At 39.1% G+C, this 24,326-nt stretch overlaps 1 protein-coding gene across 1 annotated transcript in view; it reads right to left on the bottom strand.

Moving 5' to 3' along the window:
* LOC114243305 (tRNA dimethylallyltransferase) overlaps window positions 1–24,326 on the bottom strand; it is a 281,859-nt gene that overhangs the window by 4,534 nt on the left and 252,999 nt on the right. Inside the window, exon 5 of the mRNA XM_089731142.1 lies at window positions 6,826–6,941. Coding sequence (XP_089587268.1) covers window positions 6,826–6,941 — 116 coding nt within the window. The remainder of the gene's footprint in view (window positions 1–6,825; window positions 6,942–24,326) is intronic.

The raw sequence follows: 24,326 nt of genomic DNA, 5'->3' as shown, positions 1-24,326 counted from the left end.
AGACTTCGTAGTGCTTCAATCGATAAATAAAAGACCTAAACTTTTGTATAAAATCAACTTCAAACAAACAAAAGGAATCCGACGGACGGGCAACACATCAAAGTAAAAACAACATTGTTATAATTATTTCATTCTGAGTATTTTCATATTTATCTACCTTTTAAACCTTCTCTGGACTTTCACAAATAATTCAAGACCAAAATTAGCCAAATCGGTCCAGCCGTTCTCGAGTTTTAGCAAGACTAACGAACAGCAATTCATTTAGTTGTTGCTTTGCAATTAAACTTTTTACGGGCGTTCCGAACTGCTGGTAACAGGCAAGGCATGCGGAAGAATGCCCAAACGCAGAAATCCAATGTGCTTTTCGGATCAGATATGCTCTACTCAATACCTCAGTCCACGATGCCATCCACGCAGCCAAGGATAGGTAGGGCTTGCGCAGGATAGTCCATGAGAAAGTTATTAAGGAAGGCCACGACCCTCTGCATTGAGGATTCTCGATGCATTTTTTTTTTTTTTTATTGCTTAGATATGTGGACGAGCTCACCGCCCACCTGGTGTTAAGTGGTTACTGGAGCCCATAGACATCTACAACGTAAATGCGCCACACACCTTGATATATAGTTCTAAGGTCTCAGTATAGTCACAACGGCTGCCCCACCCTTCAAACCGAAACTGCTTCACGGCAGAAATAGGCAGGGCGGTGGTACCTACCCGTGCGGACTTACAAGAGGTCTTACCACCAGTAATATGTATGTATGTAAGTATGTGTACGTTTCCGATATACATGGAATTGCAAATCTTAATCCGTTGAATATGGAAAGTTTAATTTGCTTTCGTTTTCGTCATGAATGCTCTGGACATTTTTTTGGTCAGGAGGAAATCGCCGGACTTCCGCCCTCCCCTGGGGATGAAGGGCTGGGCATGTCGGAGTCGAACTGACTAAAACCTCCTGTCGCTCAACATCCCGCGTCCGAACCTCGCATGAGACAGAACCCATGAAAAGGCAGGGGGGGGAAAGTAAAGCGTTTAGTGCGGAGCACATCTCTCCCATCACCCTCCCCCTCGGGACGCCGGACTGGCGGTCATCGGCGCCCCGACCACCAGCCCTCTCGGTCGGCAGGCTATCCGGAGCCCGCCTAGATGGCGCCGGTTAGAATGGGTTTGCTCTGGACATAGTTATCTAGATAAAATTCTAATATGAATTGTACAGATAAACGCGCTATATTTCGTATCTGTAAATTCTTCCACAGTGAATATTTTCACATAGACGCTTCCAGTATTAACGTTGGCGCATTGTCGCTAATGTAAATAGGGATCCATTCTGTGGTCAACGTAGGGCACTCGCTACCGAACTACGCTCGGATTTTGTACATAGAAATGCTCATAGAAATCTAGCAATCATGATACTTGCGTCCTTTCGGGACACCTAGTTCTTTAGTTTGACGCAAAATTATTATTATGCAATAATTTATTTTGTCTATTTTTAATTTATTTGGTTTGTATTATAAGGTGATCTATATTTTAATACGTGAAGCAAACTTTGTATCCCTTTTTACGAAAATTGCGCGGACGGAGGAGTATGAAATTTTCCACACTTATAGAGTATATAGGGAAGAACTGCACAATGCTAATATTTTATTAAAATAATGCATAAAATATACATTAAATCAATAAAGAAAACATTACACACACTACATACCATGTAATTGACCAACACACGCATGCATACTATTTATTGTCAAACTTTTGTTCTTGACGTCTGTTGTCAAATTGAGATTAAATATTGTTTGTCTTTGTTAATATTTTTTATAGTGTAGTCTTGGCGAAATTAGTGATTATAGAAGTATAAAATACAATCATAATAGTGTACAAACTTACAATTCCAATTAATTATAGTCGAATTTCGATAACTGCGGGACCTCTAGTTGATGATAATTGCATGAAATAGTCACTCTACGACGCATCGGTGATGTTTATCACGGCCGAGTGTAGAAGAATTCGCGAAGCCAGACATTCATTAGTGATTCATTTTAAATACACATTTTCACGATGTATTAACTAGAACAAGACTTTTGATTCTGTAACACCCTGTCAATGCGTGGATCGTGCTTAGAACCTTCTCAAAATCGAAATAAAAATTAAACTATATTTGCACCAAACATTTGTCGTTTATTTATTTCGATTTATCTTACTAAACTAAACGCCTGGATTGCCTAACTTTGCCTTCTTCTGTTTGCAAATGTATGATTAGTCTTTGAGGTTTCTTAGAATTCATTCATTCATTCTCAGTTTCTTCGGCTTCGTCTGAACCAGAGTCTATTTGATATTCCGGCGCCTTAGTAACAGAAATCAACATAATTACTACATGCGCCATATGACCGGTCACCGATGACCTACCTACGTGGCAGTCAAAGGGTTAATAATATAGTTATTTTGCTTGTACCGACAATATTACGCAATGCCGCATGATCAACTGAAAATACGCGAGTCAGCTGACTTTCTGTAATGACTTTCTGTAGCTAGCTGTTTTTGGTCCTTGAGTCATATTGACAGACCGTTTTTCTAGTTTTTTTATTCATACATATTTTTTAAAGATTTTCAACACTATGAATTTACACATTTAAGTTTACACATTTTACTGGTAGTAGTGAGTTCGGGTAGGTACCACCGCCCTGCCTATTTCTGCCGTGAAGCAGTAATGCGTTTCGGCTTGAAGGGTGAGGCAGCCGTTGTAACTATACTGAGACCTTAGAACTTATATCTCAAGTTGGGTGGCGCATTTACGTTGTACCTAGATGTCTATGGGCTCCAGTAAAAACACTTAACACCAGTTGGGCTGTGAGCTCGTCCACCCATCTAAGCAATAAAAAAAGAAAAACTGTTTATTGAACAATTTGCGGGTAGACGTTAAAATTAGCATTAGAAAGCTCACATTTCCGACAATAACCATTACGTTGCGTGTCTTATTTTGACTGTCATTAATTTCGTGTTGTAAAACTGAACATATTAAGTTTGAAAAGAAAGGGTCGAAGAATGACCTCCACGCATTACTTATTCAAGACACGACCTCGAGGAGGGTGTAAATAATAATTAAGAAGGGACGCTAGCACCCTCACCGTCCGTGGAATACTAAAGTACAAGGGCGCTGATGTTTCCTTTTCTGTGTTTTGAAATTAAGAGCAAAATTGTTTTTAGCGTTCTATTTGCGTATGTCACTTTTGGATGAATGTCGGACCGCATTTCTTAATTTACTTTGTTTTTTTCTTAAAAAGAAAATCTCGTCTGTATTTTTTTAATAAATATATTGAGTATCAATTTGAAAAGCATCCGAATTTTCTGTGTAGATCAAAATTTCATTGATCAACGAATTCGGTTAATGAGCGTTCTATCTTTAGTAGGCTATCCGTCCTCCCGACGATAGATATACAGATCCGATAGGAACTGCTATCCGTCGATAGGTTATTGGAACGCAAGTAAGGACAAAAGGATAGATTTGTCTATCTTTAGTAACCGAAACTAGGGATAGAGTTATTGAAAACGGCCGTAAGTGTACTTTATATATTTGAAGATTTTTCAACATTTTCTGCTTCGTGATATATTATTTATTTTTGTTAAATTATTATTTTCATTCAGTTTAATTTCAGAATCAGTCACCGCTCTGAGAAATTATTCATAAAAATAATATATTTTTAACGTAAACAATACATCGGCCCGTTGAAGTAGTTAACTATGGTTAGAATTCAAAGCTTATAAAGCTTTAAATATTATTATAACTTGTATTTTTTTATTGTTAAACTGGACGAATGAGCATGAGCTCATGGACCTTGATACCCACCTGGTGTTAAGTGTTCATTGGGCCCCATAGACATCAACCATGTTAACCGGCTTACAACGGCTGCTCCACCTTTCAAACCGAGACTCATAACTGCTTTACTGGTAGAATTAGATGCGGTGGTAGTATCTATCCGTGCAGACTCATTAGACCTACCACCAGTAAAAAGTTTTCTAACTTCTAACTAGATTTCATCAATTGAGTTTAAATCTGATGATAGCTACAAGTTTATAAGTGAAGAGAGCAGCTTTTCCGCATAATATTTGTCTAGAATTTACTGCGGAAAACCGTGTAAAGACTAGTTATTAATAATTATCATACCAGATCCTGCGGACCGAATGGTAAACAGTCGATGTCGCCCCTAACATGTAATTTGGGATCTTCCCGATCCACTAACAGTGCTTTTAGATACCTCAAGCACCGGTCACTGTTCTCGTCGAACCCGTCGCTTGCGACCAAGGGTTCAGCGAGTAAACTAACCCACAGACACAGCCCACTGAGTTTCTCGCCGGATCTTCTCAGTGGAACGCGTTTCGATGGATGGTAGATTCTGCGAAGCGTTGCTCTTGCTAAGGCTAGTGTTAGCAACGTTTGAGCCCCGTGAGCTCACCTACACGTTAGGGTTACGCTGAGCTAGCCTCTCAAGGCTATGCGTAGATAGGAAAAAAATAAATAAATAAACTTATTATGAGTAATGCAAGTATCAAAACTGTTTTATCGCCACGTAAATACTAAGTAGTATCCATGCGTGCGGTGTAACGTGAGATCTTGGACAGCCACAGCTCCGAAAGAGATTTCGTGCGACGGACTTTTCGTTTTACGGTTTCAAATTATACGTATTAATTAGAGGCACACTGCACGTGGGAGGCGATAGGAGAGTGTCATGAGAAATATGTACAATATAACTGCGCAAGCGCGAATTGTTGTCAAGCGAGAGGCATTAGGAGATTCTGTTTCTTAAGGTGTTCTTAATTCTCAATTTGGACAAAATCGCAATTTTTTTTAAATTCGTAATTCTACACATTACTGGTGGTAGGACCTTTGTGAGTCCGCACGGGTAGGTACCACCACCCTGCCTATTTCTGCCGTGAAGCAGTAATGCGTTTCGGTTTGAAGGGTGGGGCAGCCGTTGTAACTATACTGAGACCTCAGAACTTATATCTCAAGGTGGGTGGCGCATTTACGTTGTAGATGTCTATGGACTCCAGTAACCACTTACCACCAGGTGGGCTGTGAGCTCGTCCACCCATCTAAGCAATAAAAAAAACCACAGGTATTCATAGTTTTGTAAAACTGTTTAAAAAGATTAATGCTGATAGCCTTGAGAGGCTATTTCAGCTTCTCCTTGACGTGTAGGTGAGCTCACGGGGCTCTAACCGGGAGTATTGCTAACACTGGCCCTAGCAAGAGCAGCGCTTCGCAGAATCTACCACCGAATTGAAAACGCGACCCACTGAGAAGTTCCGGCGAGAAACTTAGTGGGTTGTGTGTATGGATTAATTGGACGGTGACCGGAAATATTATTACTAAACAATTTGCCAACTAACAAATTATTGATATAAAATTCACTAAAAAAATAATATTACCCTATACGTATAAGTTGAAAAAGTGTCCACTTTTTAACAATAGTTCGGAAACTCACCGAAATAGCGCTAGTGTAGGAAGTGGAAATGATATGAACATAGCAGTTTTAAGCAGAGTGAAGTTTGTTAGATTGAAGTGAAATGTGGTACCGTACTTTATGGCGCTATTTTATAAATCTTTCCACTTGCTACTGTGGCGCCACCTTAATTGGCTCTCTTTCAGTGGACAATTTTTACTTACTGAGATGGTACTCCTTAGTTCTACCCCCCATAGTCCCATCCTTGAAATTGGAACGCATAACGTTTGTGACGGATGTGAAAGCGTTATACGTTACAAATTAGGCCAGGGCCCTGAAACTGCGATACTTTAAGACAAATATTTTTTTGTACGGAAACTAGCGACATCTTGTAGCGGATGCCCCTAAACTTATTTGTTGTTAAAGTTAAGGCAGACAAGTAATAAATCATACAAGTCTTTATTTGTTATACGATTAGACAAATTGATTAAATTTCATCAATTGTGGTTTCTGATAATTTACAAAATCTTTCATTAAAAATAAAATATAGCATAGGTAGTTTGTTACTGCATGCAACAAGAGCAATGAGAAACTAATCGAAGCGAAGCCATCTAGTGGCCGACGCCCGTAAACATTATTGTTGAGTGCCTGAGTTGCTTATCTGTAACTAATTTATGTGTATTATCTATGAATTAGGCTTTGTTCACCGACTTGTGCAATTAAAATAAACCAAAGCGCTTTAGCTACATAAATATAAATACAAGCTAAAGTGTTTATTGCCATCTAATTCTAGTTCATCGCGTTAAATTGAGTGGAGCGGCCTTTGTTATGCCCGAGCGTAATATCGATTCGACTTCCGGGCTTGATCCGTGATTGGGGAGCGGGACATTCCCGGGATTTTAGTGCCCGCGATTCCCGGAATCCGGGAACGATTACCGGTCGTCGTGGATCCTGCGGTAATTCCGACAGGAACGTTAATTTTGTGCAATTAATTTGTAAACATATAATATTTATTCAGTAAAGCTGTATTTTATGTATACACTGTTATTGTTTCCCAATATATGTATAGGTATAATTGGTTTTACTCTGGGCAGTCTTTTTATAAAGTACAATTAAAAATCAATCAACTATTAAGGAACGAATCAAATATATTAAAGCCTTTGACGTGTTCTATGAAACACTATTACAGCGGTAGCTATTATAGCACAAAAGAAAGGCGGTAATATTTACTGCGATCTATGATCGAATCCCATCAAGGATATCCCTATGCTCGGTGGAAGATGGAAACATCGTTGTTCATTCACCAACCCTGAGGTGATGAAAAGTCGTTAGGGCGATTCCGGTTTTTTCCGGATTAGTTCATCTCTACGACGGCACCACATTGTCCTACCTCCCGTCCTGTATCCGTTGCCTGTTATGCCTCTCGTGGAAATCCAGCAGCTCCTCAATGAGGCCCGCTTCCAGCATTGAGTCGACGCGAGCGTCCAGACGTTTATCGTGGACATCCTGAAACAAGATAAAAGTAGCCACTACAGATATTTTACAGGTGAATTTTCTTCGCCGTACTATGTATAAAATTTATATGTAATTTTCTCTGTGGTCAACGCTACGACATGAGTCATTGACCGGAAAATTTTAAAGCTATATTTGTTGACTTCACGGAGAAGGTTTTTAAGGTGTCTGTCTGTATTTATGATTAATAGTTGTCGCTCAATAGTCGAAATTTGACCATAATTAATTTAAATTATAAGCTTGAACATTATTATGATTCTATTGTCAAAGACTTTACTTCTATAATCAGAGATTTCGCCAGGGCCATACTATAGACAAATAATATTAAAGACAAACAATATTAATCTATCCTCAATTTGACCACAGACTTTAACAATAAACAAACCAGTGTGCATGCGTGTGTGTCAAATTCACGGTAGTGTGTGTAATGTTTTTATTTATTGATTTAATGTTTTTTTTATCATAATTAAAAAAAATATATATATCGTTCTGCACTTGTCTATAAGTATAGGAAATATCATACTCCTCCGTCCGCGCAATTTTCGTAAAAAGGGGTGCAAAGTTTCTGCTTCACGTATTAATATATAGATTAATAGTCACAACAAAACGTGGCTGGTGTTCACGAGCCGGTTTATTGACGCTAAAGGATTTGGAATGAACTCTTGTCTTCGTCGCAGACATTCGAAAGTTATTATCGGAAATAGAAAGTTCATCAGTGACGTAAAAATAGAAGTCGTTATTATATCTAGATTTGTTTTTGTACATGGCGTTAAGTGTTTTTTTTTATTGCCTTTGTAGGCAGACGAGCGTACGGCCCACCTGATGGTAAGTGGTTACCGTCGCCCATGGACTTCAGCAATGCCAGGAGCAGAGCCAAAACGCTGCCTACCGATATATTGCCGTGTATATTGGGGAATGTTACACGTCATTTCGGATCCTCCCGATTCATTAACGGTGCTTTTATTTACCTCAAGAATCGGTCACAGTTCTCGTCGAACCCGTCGCTCGCGACGAAGGGTTCGGCGACTAAACTAACCCACAGAAACAGCCCACTGAGTTTCTCACCGGATCTTCTCAGTGGGTCGCGTTTCCGATCTGGTGGTAGATTCTGCGAAGCACTGCTCTTGCTAGGACTAGTATTAGCAACGCTCTCAGGTTAGAACCGCGAGAGCTCACCTTTTCGTTCCGTTACGATGGCATAGCATCTCATGGCTACCAGCGTAGGTAGGAAAAAAAGGGGCATGTGGACATAGCAGCATGCATAGCGTCAAGCTTGAGAAATGAGGTCGATGCCTCAACTGCACGATATGCCGACTGTTGGACTCTTCGAACAGAAGAATTTTAACAGAATTTCCCTTTGCGAGAAAGTTAAATTTATTTATTTTTCACCCGATGGCAAAGTATCGCGAACAAACATTGGTCGTTCATTAATTCATTATTTAGAATGTGCAAGAGAACGAATCTCGAATTTCTGTTTCCGTTGAGGGAAACGACGTCAAAAGATGTCGCATGCAAAAGGTGCAGCTTCATTAAAAGAGAATTAACTTCAGTTGCCTAACAGATACTAGATTCGTGCATCTTAAGTTCGCAACAATGTTTCGTGAATATTTAGTCAGTCAAGTACTGTGTCCGAACAATGTACCTATGTCATTTTTAGAAAATTTCAACCAACAAAATGATAATGATGGGTAGAGTGGGTTCATCATCATCATCATCAACAGCCCACAGTCGTCCACTACTGGACATAGGAGTGGGTTAGTCGGTTATTATTGATGGTAGGAGTGAGTCCGCACGGGTAGGTAACACCAACCTGCCTATTTCTGTCGTTAACCAGTAATGCGTTTCGGTTTGAAGGGTGGGGCAGCTGTTGTAACTATACTGAGACCTTAGAACTTATATCTCAAGGTGGGTGCGCATTTACGTGGTAGATGTCTATGGACTACAGTAACCATTTAGCACCAGGTGGGCTGTGAGCTCGTTCACCCATCTATACAATAAAAAATAAATAAATAAAATGGTAATTTGATATAAGTAATCGACACTTTTTTTATTGACCTAGTAGGCAGACGAGTGTATGGCCCACCTGATCGTAATGAGTACCTGAGTACCTGAATAATGCCAGGGTCGGAGCCAAGCCGCTGCCTACCGATCTTGATCTCATGTTTCAAGATGGTTGATGGTTTTTAAGGATCTAGCTTCGTTGGCTGTCGCACCAGATTCGATGGCTCGCTGATATTGCCTTTTCTGCGGTGGAACTGTTTTGAATCTGGTTCGAGGATACGACAGCAATTACCGATATCGCGGGGACAGCACCGACGTAGTTATGTCCATGGACTCCAGCGACCGCCACACTTCGTTTTGTATGTGAATTCCTTGTTTAAAAATAGAGGAATAGATGAACAAAAATATTGGCGCAGTTATAATTGTTTTTGGAGTTAAATTAGTACTTGAGATTTTTTAAGTTGTTTTTCTTCACTCTATTGTCAAAGTTCAAGTATCTAAGCTAAGTAATTGTAATGGATTTAAAAAAATATGTATATATAAAAATTATAAAAGTACCCCTTTGCCTATTTTATATTTAATAATATTGCCACTTTAAGATTACTCGTGCATTAGTGCGACACGAAGATTTATCTAATAAATTTAATTAATAATTAAGCTTAAAACAGTACGTACGCCGCTTCCCTTTGAAAGGCACTATGGGCGCTCCGGTTATATACATTTATGTATTGTAATTGCACGTGTGTGAGTCACGAGTTCCATGTGCACCATTGTGTTGCATTATATGAGTTGAACTAAGATTTATTTATGAGGTTTAACCACATAATTGTATTTGAAGGATTCTTATTAAGGAAATGTTATTGTGATATTGGTGAATTTTTAAATGATAATAATGTAATATGCAATTGATTAGATTATTATCTTATGATTTTAATGGATTATGAATGTAATGTTTATTACTGGTGGTACGACCTCTTGTGGGTCCGCACGGGTAGGTACCATCACCCCTCCTATTCTGCCGTGAAGCAGTAATGCGTTTCGGTTTGAAGGGTGGGGCAGCCGTTATAACTATACTGAGACCTTAGAACTTATATCTCAAGGTGGATGCGCATTTACATGGTAGATGTCTATGTGTTCCAGTAACCACTTAACACCAGATGGGCTGTGAGCTCGTCCACCCATCTAAGCAATAAAAAAAACGGCTGGACCGATTTTAATGAATTTTTTGTATGCCTTTGGTTGGCACCCTGGATGGCTTAGATTCAAAAGTCAGCAAGACAGATGCTGCAGTCGGTATCTAGGTTATTTAACTATACTGCAACTAAACGGTTGGATCGACTTGAATGAATTTTTGTGTATGCATTCACACGTTCAACGTCTGTCGGATCCGTTAGTTCGAATATATGATTTGTCACTGAGAGACGGACAGACGGACATGAAAAAACCCCAAAGAGAGTTTAGCGGCAGCAATAGTAAACTTCATTACAGTTTTTAATAAGTAAAAATAGAAAATCAAATCGTACAAGACATTCTAATATAAAATAGCATGAATTGTTACTAAAACGTAAAACTTCTTAAGAATATACCGTGATATTTGATTTGTGACTGATTATTAATATCCCGAGGTGAGCTACACCTGCCAGCAGAGATCTAAACATGAAATAATCATGAATATATTTTTTATTCAAATGATTCAATAAAATTATGATTTCGTCTCACATTTTTTTTTACTTCATTTTAAAATATCCGTCGTTACAAATAATTCACGGTTTTAGCATTGGCTGATTGACGCGATGCGGAATTAAAATTTAGCATCGTTTTAGTGATGGATTTATAAATTTGCATATCATCAATAACAATAATAACTGGGAACAAAAAAAGCACGGTCATCTGACTCCAAATAAGGATTCCCTGCGGTGTGGGTACCAGAGACTGATATACATATTTATATACCTTCAATTATCATTCTTTTCCCCTTCTCCCAGTCGCCTGAGGTCGGCGCAACATGTTTTCTCCTTCCATACTCCTCTATCATATACCATTTCTTCGCTCACTCCCACGCAATCCATCCATTTCTTTTTAGGTCTACCTCTTCCTCTATATCTTTCCACATTCTTAGTTAACACTCTCTTACCAACCTCATTTCCATTTCGTCTCATCACATGTCCATACCATCCCAAATGCGCACTTCTCAGCTTCTCTGTCACAGGTGCCACTTTCAGACTTCCTCTAATATACATAATAACTTATATACGTTGAAATATACATATATAGATTATAAACAACCAGACAATAGAGCAAACAGACCTGTTCATCAGACAATGTTTGCTCGCTGTGAGAATCGAACCCACCACCGGCGGAACAGTCAGGATCGCTTACTACTAACCACTGAGTCACTTTAGTTACATTTACTGGTGGAGGTCCTACTCTTGTGAGTCCGGCGGGTAGGTACCACCGCCTTACCTATTTCTGCCGTGAAGCAGTAATGCGTTTCGGTCTGAAGGGTAGGCAGCCGTTGTAACTATACGGAGATCTTAGATACTTTGATAGTATCGTTTGAATTTTTATTATCATCAAACAACTATCCTACGTCACTGTCTCTATTGGTCATGGTTATGTCATTTAGGTTAAACCATGCCACTCCATAATTCAAGCATTGCATGCGTTAAATATATGCGTTGTTAATGTTATATAGTGAATGCGTGTGACTTTTCCCATTAACTTAAATAAATTGAAAAAAATATATATATTTCTGGATATATAGTTTATATATTATGTCTTTGGTGCCAATGTTCGAACCGATAGATAATTTTTAGGATCCATTAGCAAAGTATATCGAAACGAAACATTGCTATACTGCAATACTATTATTCATCATCAGCCTGTATCTATCCACTGCTGGATGTAGGCCTCTCCCATAGTCCGCCACAATGAACGATCCTCCGCCTTCCGCATCCAATCTTTCCCAGCATATCGCCGCAAGTCATCGGTCCAACGGGCATACTATTATTGCGATACGGTAATAATCACTTTGCAAATAAACATCAAAATCTAATTAGTAATTTTTAAATCGCACGAAAAACGAAAAGACGTACAGATTTTACTACACTTTTATTTTATTGTAACTCTATTAAACTCAATAAGACCATGTTTTTTTTTGTCACAATTATTGACAACACTAATTTTGTTTTGCGTTTATTTATAAACGTTATATACATAATTAGTTGCGATAAAATTGCAGTTATAACATATGAAGTTTTCGGTGCGATGTATTTATTAGCAGCAAGCAGCCTTGTGCTATTTTCCAGCTATTAACAACGTAATTTGTATTGATAAAATCGCATATGATTTACTGTACCAATGTGATTGTGCAGCTGTATTATTAAATGTTATTATAAATAATTTGTGAACTCAATGATTAAGCGTAGCATTGAGCTACGTATCCGATACTTAGCATCGAGACAGAATTGGTAAGCGCATCATTGTCTACTTAAATAAATATTAAGGCTAAATAAACTGAGTTATTAAGCTACTAGCTGACCCGAAAGACTTTGTAGTGCCTCAATCGATAAATAAAAGACCTAAACTTTTGTATAAATAAACTAAAAAAAAAAACCAAAAGGAAACCCTCCGACGGAGAACACATCAAAGGAAAAACATTTTTTTTGTTTTAATATAATTCCGAGCATTTTCATATTTATTCACCTTTTAAACCTTTTCTGGACTTCCACGAATAATTCAAGACCAAAATTAGCTAAATCGGTCCAGCCGTTCTCGAGTTTTAGCGAGACTAACGAACAGCAATTGATTTTTATATACCTAGTCAGGTCATAAATTCTGTCACATGTTTAATGTAAAATAATTGAAACAAGTTTATTCATTATGTAACCATTCATATACCAAAATGAACTTAACAAAACATAGATTCTTATGACACTAAAGTTTATTCAAAATGACCTCCGTGATTTTGAATACAGGCCTTCAATCTGCGCGGCCAGTCGTCTATCGCAGCACGAACGAGGTCCATGTCAATATCGGCGGCTGCCTTAATCAAGGATGTCTTGAGTGACTCCAAATTGGGATGAGGCTTTGAGCACGCCTTTTCCTCCAAGTGTTGCCATATCTTGTAATCTAACGGATTCAAATCTGGACTGGAGGAGGGCCAGTCTTCGTACCGGATGAAGACGATTTCACGCGCCGCCAGCCAGTCTTGTGTGCTCTTCGCTCTATGAGTTGGCGCCGAATCTTGTTGGAATACCCAGTGCCTGTTATTGAACATGGTATGAGAAACAGGTCCCACAAGGTTCGTCAGGACTGTATTTTGATACACAACTGCATTCGTTTTTACACCTTTCTCACAAAAATGTACCTCTGTTAAGCCCCAATAAGGAACTCCCAACCATACCATGAGCGAGGATGGAAAATGACCTCGTTGGACACGCGGAATACGGTTGCTCGCTTCTTCACTACTGTGTGCGTACACCTTATCATTTTGTTTGTTGTAGCTCTTTTGTACGGTAAAAAATTTTTCATCCGAAAAAAGAATTTCCCGATATTTTTTTCCCGCGTACCGCTTCAACAAAGCGCGGCATCTCTTCAGTCTCAGGTCCATTAGAAGAGCATTCAAACGATGTCCTGTTTTTCTTCGATATGCCCGAAGCCCTAAGTCTTCATTTAACATCCTTTTCACCGTGGTTCTGCTTAACCCCATCTGAAGGGCCAACAGTTTCTGCTTACGTTTGGGATTTCTTTGAATTCGCGCCTTCACAGCTATTATCACTGCTGGAGTCCTAACAGACCGAGGGCGACCACTTCTTGACCTGTCATCTACACTAGAGTCTTCATTGTATCGTTTGATGGTACGATAAACGAATATTTTGGTTCGCAACCGCAACGATGCAACGTAGGTAGGCAGCGGCTTGGCTCGGTAGGCAGCGGCTTGGCTCTGCCCCTGGCATTGCTGAAGTCCATGGGCGACGGTAACCACTCACTATCAGGTGGGCGGTATGCTCGTCTGCCTACAAGAGCAATAAAAAAAAATGGTAATTGGTGACCAGATCGAGACCTTAATTGCATTGGTACAGTGACTGCTCCTTTGAATCGGACCGCACAGTTTGCATCAGAAATAAGCCGGATCCAGTGCTATTTACTCGCACGCGCTCACTGTACCTTATTAGATAAGATGACACAAATACAACGTGTACAAAGGTTTGATCGGTTGTCGGAATGAGCTCGCTGTGATATTGCACCATAAATCATGCTAATGGACTCAATTGAGACAACCAGCGGTATGCACATTCAATATTCACAATTGAACTGGAACGCAACGTTGCAAAGACCTATTACGTTGTACTACGCTCCTTATATCGGTCGAGCTGAATGTAGATTTTATTTGGTCGAAAATAGAATCTCCGGGTGAACAACGAGACGTTTGTTCTCTCTTGTTTTCCGCCGTATGTCTTTGAAGAGTGGCTGCAAGGAATCCAATAGGATCATCAGATAGATTATCATAGCATCGTGTTCGCGCGTAATAAATTCAAGCCTTAGACTTAAATTACCTTAAATTAAAGTTGAGCACAATCCAACTGAAAATCGTATTCAAGAATTTTACAATTGACTCAAAATGATAAATGTTAAAATGTAGTTTGATAATAAAAAAGAATTGTTTCATCGAATCAAAAAATCAAAGTAAACTAAATTAACTTTATTAATAAAACCGATAGTTCGAGATGACCTCCGTTTTTGCAGTATAACCAAATAAATGGAGCCGTATCTTTCAGCTGCACTATTTGAAGCCACTGTCGTTTCTAAAGATAATTTGCTGTCATGTCGTATGGAGTCGTATAATGAAAACCTTCCCGTGTTCTCCCAACACAATACGCTACGTTCTTCTTCAAACAAGGTGAAACTCACTTGTGCGAATGCCCCTTTTTCGTAGTGCAAACAAATAACCAACATCGCTGTATATGACCAGTCTTTTTTAAATTGTATTTTATGTTAATAGATCTGCAAAGCACTGTGTTTCTCACCGGATCTTCTTAGTAGCTGGCGATTCCGATCCGGTGGTAGATTCTGTGAAGCACTGCTGTTGCTAGTGCTAATTTAGCTAATTCTCTCTGGCTGAGCCTGTGAGCTAACTTATCCGTCGGCTCCTGCTCTCCGTAAGTGGAATAGCCAATCATATTACCAACGAATAGGTAGGAAGAAACAAAAAGTTTACATGGCGTCCTGTTCTTTCAGCCACGACTTCACATTCGTTTGATAAACATTAATTATACACAGGATAACGTTATTATTAGTATTAAAAATACTGTTGACCGTGACAAGCACGTACGTACGTATTATGTTTCCATAGAATTCCGGTCGGTCGTGTCACGTAAGTCACGACGGATGGGACCTAGGCGCCTGCTGTTGCATGAGATCAATCATTATGTTGATTTGTTTTATTTATAAAGGTAATAACTAGCGTAGCGATATTGTGGTAATGAAATTTGGACTAAAAGCCAATATGGAAAGTGTCAATTCCGTTCGATGGGGTTTTCACGAGTGACATATGAAACGATATGAAGGATGCCAAATAGTAGGTTTGTTCTACGGATCGTACTCTTATCTTTTTCGGTGTACGGCTCGTCCACTTGTCTTAAAGATTTTAAGATGAATTATGCTTGATGCACCACCTTTTTTTTCCTACCTATGCTCATAGCCATGAGACGCTATATCAGCGTTACGCTAGCGTGTAGGTGAGTTCTCGGGGCTCAAACCAGAAGGTGTTGCTAGCACTGGCCCTAGTAACAGCAACGCTTCGCAGAATCTACCACCGGATCGGAAACGCGACCCACTGAGAAGATCCGGCGAGAAACTCAGTGGGCTGTGTATATGGGTTAGTTTACTCGCCGAACGTTTCGTCGCAAGCGACGGGTTCGGCGATAGCGGTGACCGGTGGTTGAGGTACCTAAAAGCACCGTTAGTGGATCGGGAGGATCCGAAATGACGTGTTTAAGACGACGTCAACTGTTTACCATATCCACCACCAATGACCCACCTGATCCTGATCAGTTAGCGTTACTCGTGGAAATCGGCAATGCTAGGACCTTAGCTACGACAAGCTCAGATTTGCCTTATTTAACAAAATCAGGCACAGCGCAGACCTTGCCAAACAAGTATTTCCTCTTTATTTTTATTAAGACGTATGATTAAGTTAGGTTTGGTTTGACGAGTGGAAACTAGTTATCAATACAATCAAACACACCGGCGTTCGTCAGTTTTAATCAATGTTCGCAATAGTTATATTTGATACGTCAGAAACAATAACGAATGTATATCCCGATTCAATCAGTTGTTTGTTGTTTAGAGAACCAACCATCTTTATATATTTTAATTTTAATGCTCCTCATTCAAAATCCTCGCACAGTACTAACAAAAATATTATTTTAAAGCACGTAATCAGTCCGTATCAGAAGCAGTCAAGGGCGGTCACAGACGGAATTTTATTAACATACGCGAATAATTTTATACGTACGATTTTACGAGCTGCTCGAGGTTGTTGGAGCAAACCAGCACGTGACGTCCGCAGATAGCTTCGCACCGCCAACAATAAACTTCTAAGCGAACGAATAGAACACGAACGAACAAATATTAAAGCGCTCTTTTTGACACGCTTTTATTAGCTCGGTCTGTGTTGTGTGTTATGGAATTTTTGAACGTAATTTTCGCTGATCTGGAAACTTTCGATTAATTACAAAAAATTTGGAAACGCATCAATGACAATGTGATAATTATATATCGCTCTAATTTCTGCCGTGGGGCAGTAATGCGTTTCGGTTTGAAAGATGGGGCAGCCGTTGTAACTATACCTGAGACCTTAGAACTTATGACTCAAGGTGGGTGGCGCATTTACGTTGTAGATGTCTATGGGCTCCAGTAACCACTTAACACCAGGTGGGCTGTGAGCTCGTCCACCCATCTAAGCAATAAAAAAAATAAAAAACACGCTTTTATTAGCTTGGTCTGTGTTGTGTGTTATGGAATTTTTGAACGTTTTGAATTTTTACTGATCTGGTAACTTTCGATTAATCAGAAAATTTGGGAACGCATCGATGACAATGCGATAATTATATATCGCTTTAATATCTCGACCAAAACGGGATAGAAAAAATGAAATTAATTATTTCTTCGGTTCGGCATTTAAGCGTTTTTTTTGTTTAGGAAATTAACTAATACGAAATCTGTAACATTTTAAGACATATATTTTCCACAAGTCATCAGTCGGTTCTTGAATGAGCGCAATATAGTGTTCTCCGCGCGCTGTGATACTTCCCCTTCAAACAGGGTTTGAAAAGAGTCCTCGACGGTGGACGGTTGCGCCGTCATGTATGGACATTAGTGAAGCCAAGAGCAGCCTGAAGAAAATGTGGCAGTATTCAACTTGTCACGTACACAGGATACTTTAGCAGCGGAATATCAGGCCAAAGTTTGCGCGGACATTAAAACTGATGGATCAACATCTACATTAATAGACAGACCGATTAACATAATAAAATTTTACAAGGATTGAAAATACGTACTTAGCAAATGTTCACGATTGACTTTCACGGTCAAGGAATAACATTGTGTAATAAAAATCAAACCCGCAAAAATTATAATTTGCGTAATTACTAGTAGGTAGGACGTCTTGTGAGTCCGCGCGGGTAGGTATCACCACCTCGCCTATCTTCTGCCGTGAAGCAGTAATCGCGTTTCGGTTTGACAGGTGCGGCAGCCGTTGTAGCTATACTGAGACTTTAGAACTTATGTCTCAAGGTGGGCGTCGCATTTACGTTCTAGATGTCTATGGAATCCAGTAACCACTTAACACCAGGTGCGCTGTGAGCTCGTCCACCCATGTAAGCAATAAAAAACAAACAAATAGAAAGTGAAAAAGTGTAGGTGTTGACAAAAAAAAAACAGAAAAAAACGCGCTCTCATTTTTAAATACCACTTTACAACGTCGCGTTAATGCTATCACAATTTGTCGCCGTTTCAAGGTCGGTCGCCAAACTATACCTTGAACTTCGGAATACTAATTTTCGCGTAAACTCCATTACGTTATTTAACACGTTTTATTTAGCGTGACCGGTGAAATTAATCGTTCCGTGGAATGTTCCAGCAAAAAAACCATCAATGATCCAATCGTCGTTTCACACTGGCCAGACACGACATCGGATGCGTTGCGTGCTTCGTTCGCTATTAATTAAGAATATTTTTAGTTTATTAATGTTTATTAAAGAAATCAGTTAAGTTTTTTTTAAGCATTTCACAGTCAATGAATATGAGCCAGTCTGAAGATGAATGGAAGGATGTTAATTGATTTAGATGAAGGTAGGAGTGTTGTAGTCAAAAACGGACGAGCTGATCCGATAACAAAACAAGAAAAGTACTTAAAATGTACCTTAACTATGTTAAAATGGTCATCCATAAATTATTATTGTGAATTATTAATGATTTATGTTAAATGGCCAAATAATATGGACATACATATTAATGCAATACTTCTTCACGTCAAACTAAGCTTCAATCACAATACGTGACATCACCTGTAGCTTATGTGGATCTGTGGTTGGCTGGTCGTTTGCTGTGGCTCCTCAAGATCTCTTACATACATGAAGTTGGCTACTGCCTATCAGCCAAAATTGGTCAAGTTTGTGCGGTCGATTTTAAAAAACAATAGCTATCTAGGGAATAGCCAAGCTGAAAGGCAGCGGCAGACAAGAAGAGATAGACGAAAATTTCACACCTTTGGTATTATTATACCAAATTCAAAAGTCACACACCTAGGTCCAAGTTAGACGCGGGAACTATTGTTCAATGACAACACGATTTTATCAAACGTCTTCAATACATTACAGCGAGCCTCGATAACCGGGGGTAATAAAAACCGTAAGTGACTCAATTGCGGCGCGCGAGACCTTGCAGAGCCTGGCTTTATCCTTGAGATGTGTCGCCGATGAAACAGAACGGTTCAATGTTCGTCTTTTAAAATTACGTTTAACTAGTTACATATAATTCACGTATTCGTATGCGTTCCGCGTTTAGTGCAGTTCAATGCACCTTGTTTCGGGGTTGAGTTCCGCGGTCGTTACTCGGCTATGCGCCTTGAGAATTTCGCGTTTTACATTGTTAATCTTTGAGTATTTGGATGTGCCATGTTTTTTAGCGGATAAGGTATTTATCACGTTCACACTTAGTCTTATTATCTTAGGGAAATTGTCGATCTCACTTGCCTGCTTCAGTGAATACATCGCAACAGGTTTCTTTACTGTCGCCACTTTAATTTGTAGCATCTCTATCATTCTTTTCCTCTCTTGTATCCGTCAGTGTGGTCTCAGAGCTAATTTAAAGTCCTTCGTAGGTTATGGTTTTAATGCGCCAATATATGTGACAGATGCTCCCCATCGATACGATTCGCTTAAGTTTATATATGTGTCTACATATAACCCGAATGATTGTATATGGGTGCCTTACAAATTAGGCCACGGGAACTTTGTAAAGCTGCTGATATCTCGAAATGGATATTCAAAACCGTTGAAGACGTGTTTGTAATTGAATAAATTATTTAAATAGGTTTTTTTTTGGAATTCCGAAAATCAATATGAGCATAGGTCAATGTTATTTTTATTTTTGTGCGATAGTATTCACGAGAAACGATATTAGATACCACGTCCAAGCACCGTCAAACGTCAATGTTTCGCATCCGGGATAGCATTCAACCTCCGTATTTGGCATCAGTTCGGTCTTTTGATGCAGTCGTACTTAATCTTGTGCGATTCCATTACTTCAATATCAAAAGGGCTAGTTGTTAAAAATTTACATTGAAGGGAAATGAGCCGAGAGCCATTTTGGTAGTTCATCGCCGTAAACGGAGATAAATTGGGGAGTTTATGGGCTATGCTTTTGCCTCTGCTTGGTTGCTACTGCGCACTATTTTGGTCATTATGTAGTTGTTTTGTTTGAATACGGTATGTTCTAAGGGTTTGTTTGATATTAACCCGTGGTTTACTTTTATCATCGCATCTTTTTCTTCCTACCTATTCTAGTAACCTCGAGGAGTTATTCTAGATTCGTCGAGCTAGTAGTTGAGCTCACAGGGCTCAAACTTGACGACGTTGCTAACACGAACCCTAGCAAGAGTCGTGCTTCGCAGAATCTACCACCGGATCGGAAACGCGACCCACTGAGAAGATCCGGCGAGAAACTCAGTAGGCTACATCGCATCACCCACCACCCGAGTCGTGAGTGTTGCTGATACCGCAAATACATATTACCTTTGCTGTACATCTTTAGTAAGTATGCCTCAGTATGAATGCGGTCTTTTTGTTTAAAACGGACAAGCAGTGCCTTAGCTATATCCCTTGCTGATTATGAGCGACGCCACGTAATTCAAAACCCTAGACATACTTAACTATAAATGGTATTCTCAAACCATGTGCGCTACAAAAATAAAGGTTTTCGAGTGGATTAATTTCCACGAGATACGACTGAAGAGATATTGTCTCAAAATCAATTCGCAGAGTATTAAACTTATAACACTTTAATATAGTTTGTAATATGTATTACGAGCACTCATTAAATCGATTAATAACAGAGAAACTTCAGCGGGCGTAACTACAACTGTACCAAACATCGCAAGCTAAGTTTCTGTCTGTTCCCGTGCGAAATTCAATTTTCAGTTCGTATCACCTACGAAATCGAGTTGCCAGTTTAGAAACTGCACGTTTAGTCTGTATAATTTAATTAACGCGGAGACAAGGCAGGCGTCGGCGGACACCGATACTTTGAATCACGGTAGTGTTTAAACGAGAACGCCATTTCTCTTGGTCGAAGTTGTACGACTCTTTGTCGTTGGAGAAGGAGGCTTTATTCGCTGATGTACTTAGTGATTCGGGTGCGATTCCCGATCGGGATTAGTTAGGTATTTTAGGTTTCTAGCTAGCTCTGACCGACTACTAAAACTCCCGGGGTTGCCGGATATGGTGTAACTATACTAAGACCTTAGAACTTATATCTCAAGGTGGGTGGCGCATTTACGGTTGTAGATGTCTATGGGTTCCAGTGACCACTTAACACCAGGTGGGCTGTGAGCTCGTCCACCCAACTAAGCAATAAATAAATAAAACAGTTCGCCACTAGACGAAGCAAGTTGTTATAATACAATCGCGCTTTTAAAATCTTAATGTTTTTATGAAGAAGGATTGCTGGTGGCTCGGAGGTTTTTCCCAGTTTCACCCGAACACACGGGTGAGCACGGGCTCAGCCAGTGTGGTGGGATTTGTTAACAGCTGTCCGAGCGCTTTCGGAGGAGACTTAACAGACCAAGGGCAGCTGCTTCGCGAATACATTAGGACTGTTCACTGGTTCCAAGCTTAGGCCGAGAGGCTGAGAGGCGTTGATAACGGTTTATCAATGCTTATTCTTTCTGACGACCGACTCCAAAGGTCTGTGGGCTTAGTGCGAGATTTTTAACGTTCTCGATAGCGTAAAAGTTAACTCAAATTTGTATGGAGTTGGAACAGCGCCTCTAGCGGCAAACGTAGGCAAACAATCCAACTCCATACAAAGTTGAGTTAATAAAAAAAACTCGCACTAAGCACACAGGCGCAAAGGCAACGAACGGAGGAACGTTATTGCTCCTTTAACGGAGCCTCTTGAAGCGAAGCCCGAACGAAATGAGCGTGCGTGTTCCCATACGTTAATCGCAGAGGACCATTCTATTGTGGCATAATAGATTTTGTAGGCACCTGGTGTTAAGTGGTTACTGGAGCCCATAGACATCTTAAATGCGCCAACCACCTTGAGATATAAGTTCTAAGGTCTCAGTATAGTTACAACGGCTACCCCACCCTTCGAACCGAAACGCATTACTGCTTCACTGCGGAAATAGGCGGGGTGGTGGTACCTACACGCACGGACTCCCAAGAGGTCCTACCACCAGTGATTACCGGGTTTGATTTTTATTACACGATGTTATTCCTTGACCGTGGAAGTCAATCGTCAACATTTGTTAAGTAGGTATTTCATTAGAAAAATCGGTACCCACCGGTACCGCTGCATCGCTACATACGAATGCACCGGACATCCTATCCTTTAGGGCACGACGTCTTTTTAACTACTAATTATCACCTGTACGCTCTATTCAATACTCCTTTTTTGGTCCTCTCCATCCCCTGCTCACTGCGCGACTAGTAGAAGGAGAAAATGTCTTAATTATGTTTTTTTTGTGGCAATAGTTTTAACTTTATGCCAGTTTCAAGTAAAAGTTAGGGAAATTACACGCAAGAAAAAATACATAAAGACCTCAAAAGGAAACAAAGGGATAAGCTAGTTACTTAGTAATTATGTTTAGAACAGCTATCGACCCCGTCATTAACACGCGTTTGAGGTTAGAATATATGTAGTTATGTATTCTAATTTAGTTTTAACACCCACATAAAAATATCTACACGTTGAACGATTCCGAACGATCTATTTTTTATTGGGATTAAGTTTTTATCATCCTGATACTATTAAATGGCTATCACTGGTGCGTGGTGCTAGCCGGTTTTTGTGCAAGTGAAAAAAAACACCATAGAGAATGTGAACGGTTTCGCGCCAAAATTGTTCGTTTTTTCTAAAATACTTTTTTAATATTCTTAAGTTTTATATTTCTTGAAATGTGATTTATAGTTATTAAAATTGGTATCTATGTAAATATTTTCGATAGAAATAGTAAATATTCATGAATCCAAATAGCCGAGTGTATTTGTAGCACCATTATATTTTACTATTTATAACGTCGTTTACATTAGGCAAAGGGATCCGTAATCTTTCGTTCTACTATAAAATAATTCTTACAAGATGACAAAAAATAATAATTGACTCATTATAAAATATAAGCACCTAATTAAGGCGACATGTGATCATCAGCGCGTGAGTTTAACACGTAGGATTGAAATTAATAGTACAACAAAAAACCGAGCATAATGGTCAACGTTTCAACACGTAAAATATATAGTCAGTGCCTTTTTTTTCCGTTCCAAATACGTAAATTAGGAGGGAGGTGCAAGTGTATTGGTGTAAGTCTAGACACGATCACGGAACCGTGAATTCGGTACATCACAAAAGATTTATTAAATTTATTACTATGTATGCTATTATTAGTTCTATGAATTTTAATTGTCTCTTAGAATTTTAATTCGTTTTATTACTTGTTGTTTCGTGATAGATATGAAAAATCTTGATTTGGTCTTGTGTTTGACATTCCAAATGAGATATTATAAATGTCATTATATTCCGAAATTCGTTTGCCGAAAAATATGTACGAATTAAACTTTAAACGAATTCCATAGGTATTTTCAACATTATCTTCCTCAAAGCCGTATTTAAGCAGCCATTTTTTTTCGATTAAGTGTTTACATCTTAAGCGGCTTTTTGTTGTTGGTGAGGTCTTCGAACTTGTCCGCTACAAATCTGTAGACTCGTGGGAGTCTGCTAGATAGTGACCGGTGGGGGGGCGAACTCAGTAATTTTAAAGGTGGGTCGAATTCAGTATTTAAGCTGATCGCGATATTAACATTAATTTTGTACACGTACGAAGTTCTAATTTATTTACTGCCATAATCGACATCAATTTAATGCTAATAGATTATTTGAGTGCACTCGTAAGCAGAATTGGCCTTACATATACGTATCACGTCCTCTAACCGGAAAATTTGGATACGCTGGACGCAGAAAGCCAAAATATAAGTATTATACAGAATTAAAAACGAGTGATAAATTTAGAAATTCATCCAGAAATGGGACAATTGGAATCGTTTAAAATCTAATGGGGATCATTATCTAATTAGAAAAAAAAAAACACCTTCGAATGTCGGAGATCCACAGCGAGATGTTTTTTTAAATCATTATTATCTTATCAATAATAATTCGTACGTTATTTTACGACAAATTTATAATTCTATTCGCACAAAATAGTATATTTTAATTCTATGCTTTCACGTTTATAGTACCTATACAAGCGGCCCGCTCCGGCTCCGCTCGGGTCTTTAACAAAAATTTCAAACGATAATTGATATTGTTTTATTTTTTTAAATAAAAGAACACTTATTGCGGCATAACTATAATAGTTAGACATAGGCTGCCGCGACACTTTTTGTTAAAAATAATGTGTTCTACAAAGTCGTAGTACATTATTTTATTCTATCATCTATAGTTTTCGCAGAGCATGCGGTGTAAAGAATATTTTAGGTAATTTTTACACCTTGGATTATATTATTGGAGTTTTAGTAAGGATTCGACCTCATGTCTCAAGATGGTCACTTTGTGCAATATACGATCTATGGGCACATATATCCGCCTCATACCAGA

The sequence above is a fragment of the Bombyx mandarina genome, chromosome 11 (genome assembly GCF_030267445.1).
Source record: "Bombyx mandarina strain Sakado chromosome 11, ASM3026744v2".
NCBI lineage: Eukaryota > Metazoa > Arthropoda > Insecta > Lepidoptera > Bombycidae > Bombyx > Bombyx mandarina.
This window is presented reverse-complemented; position numbering and strand designations above follow the sequence as displayed.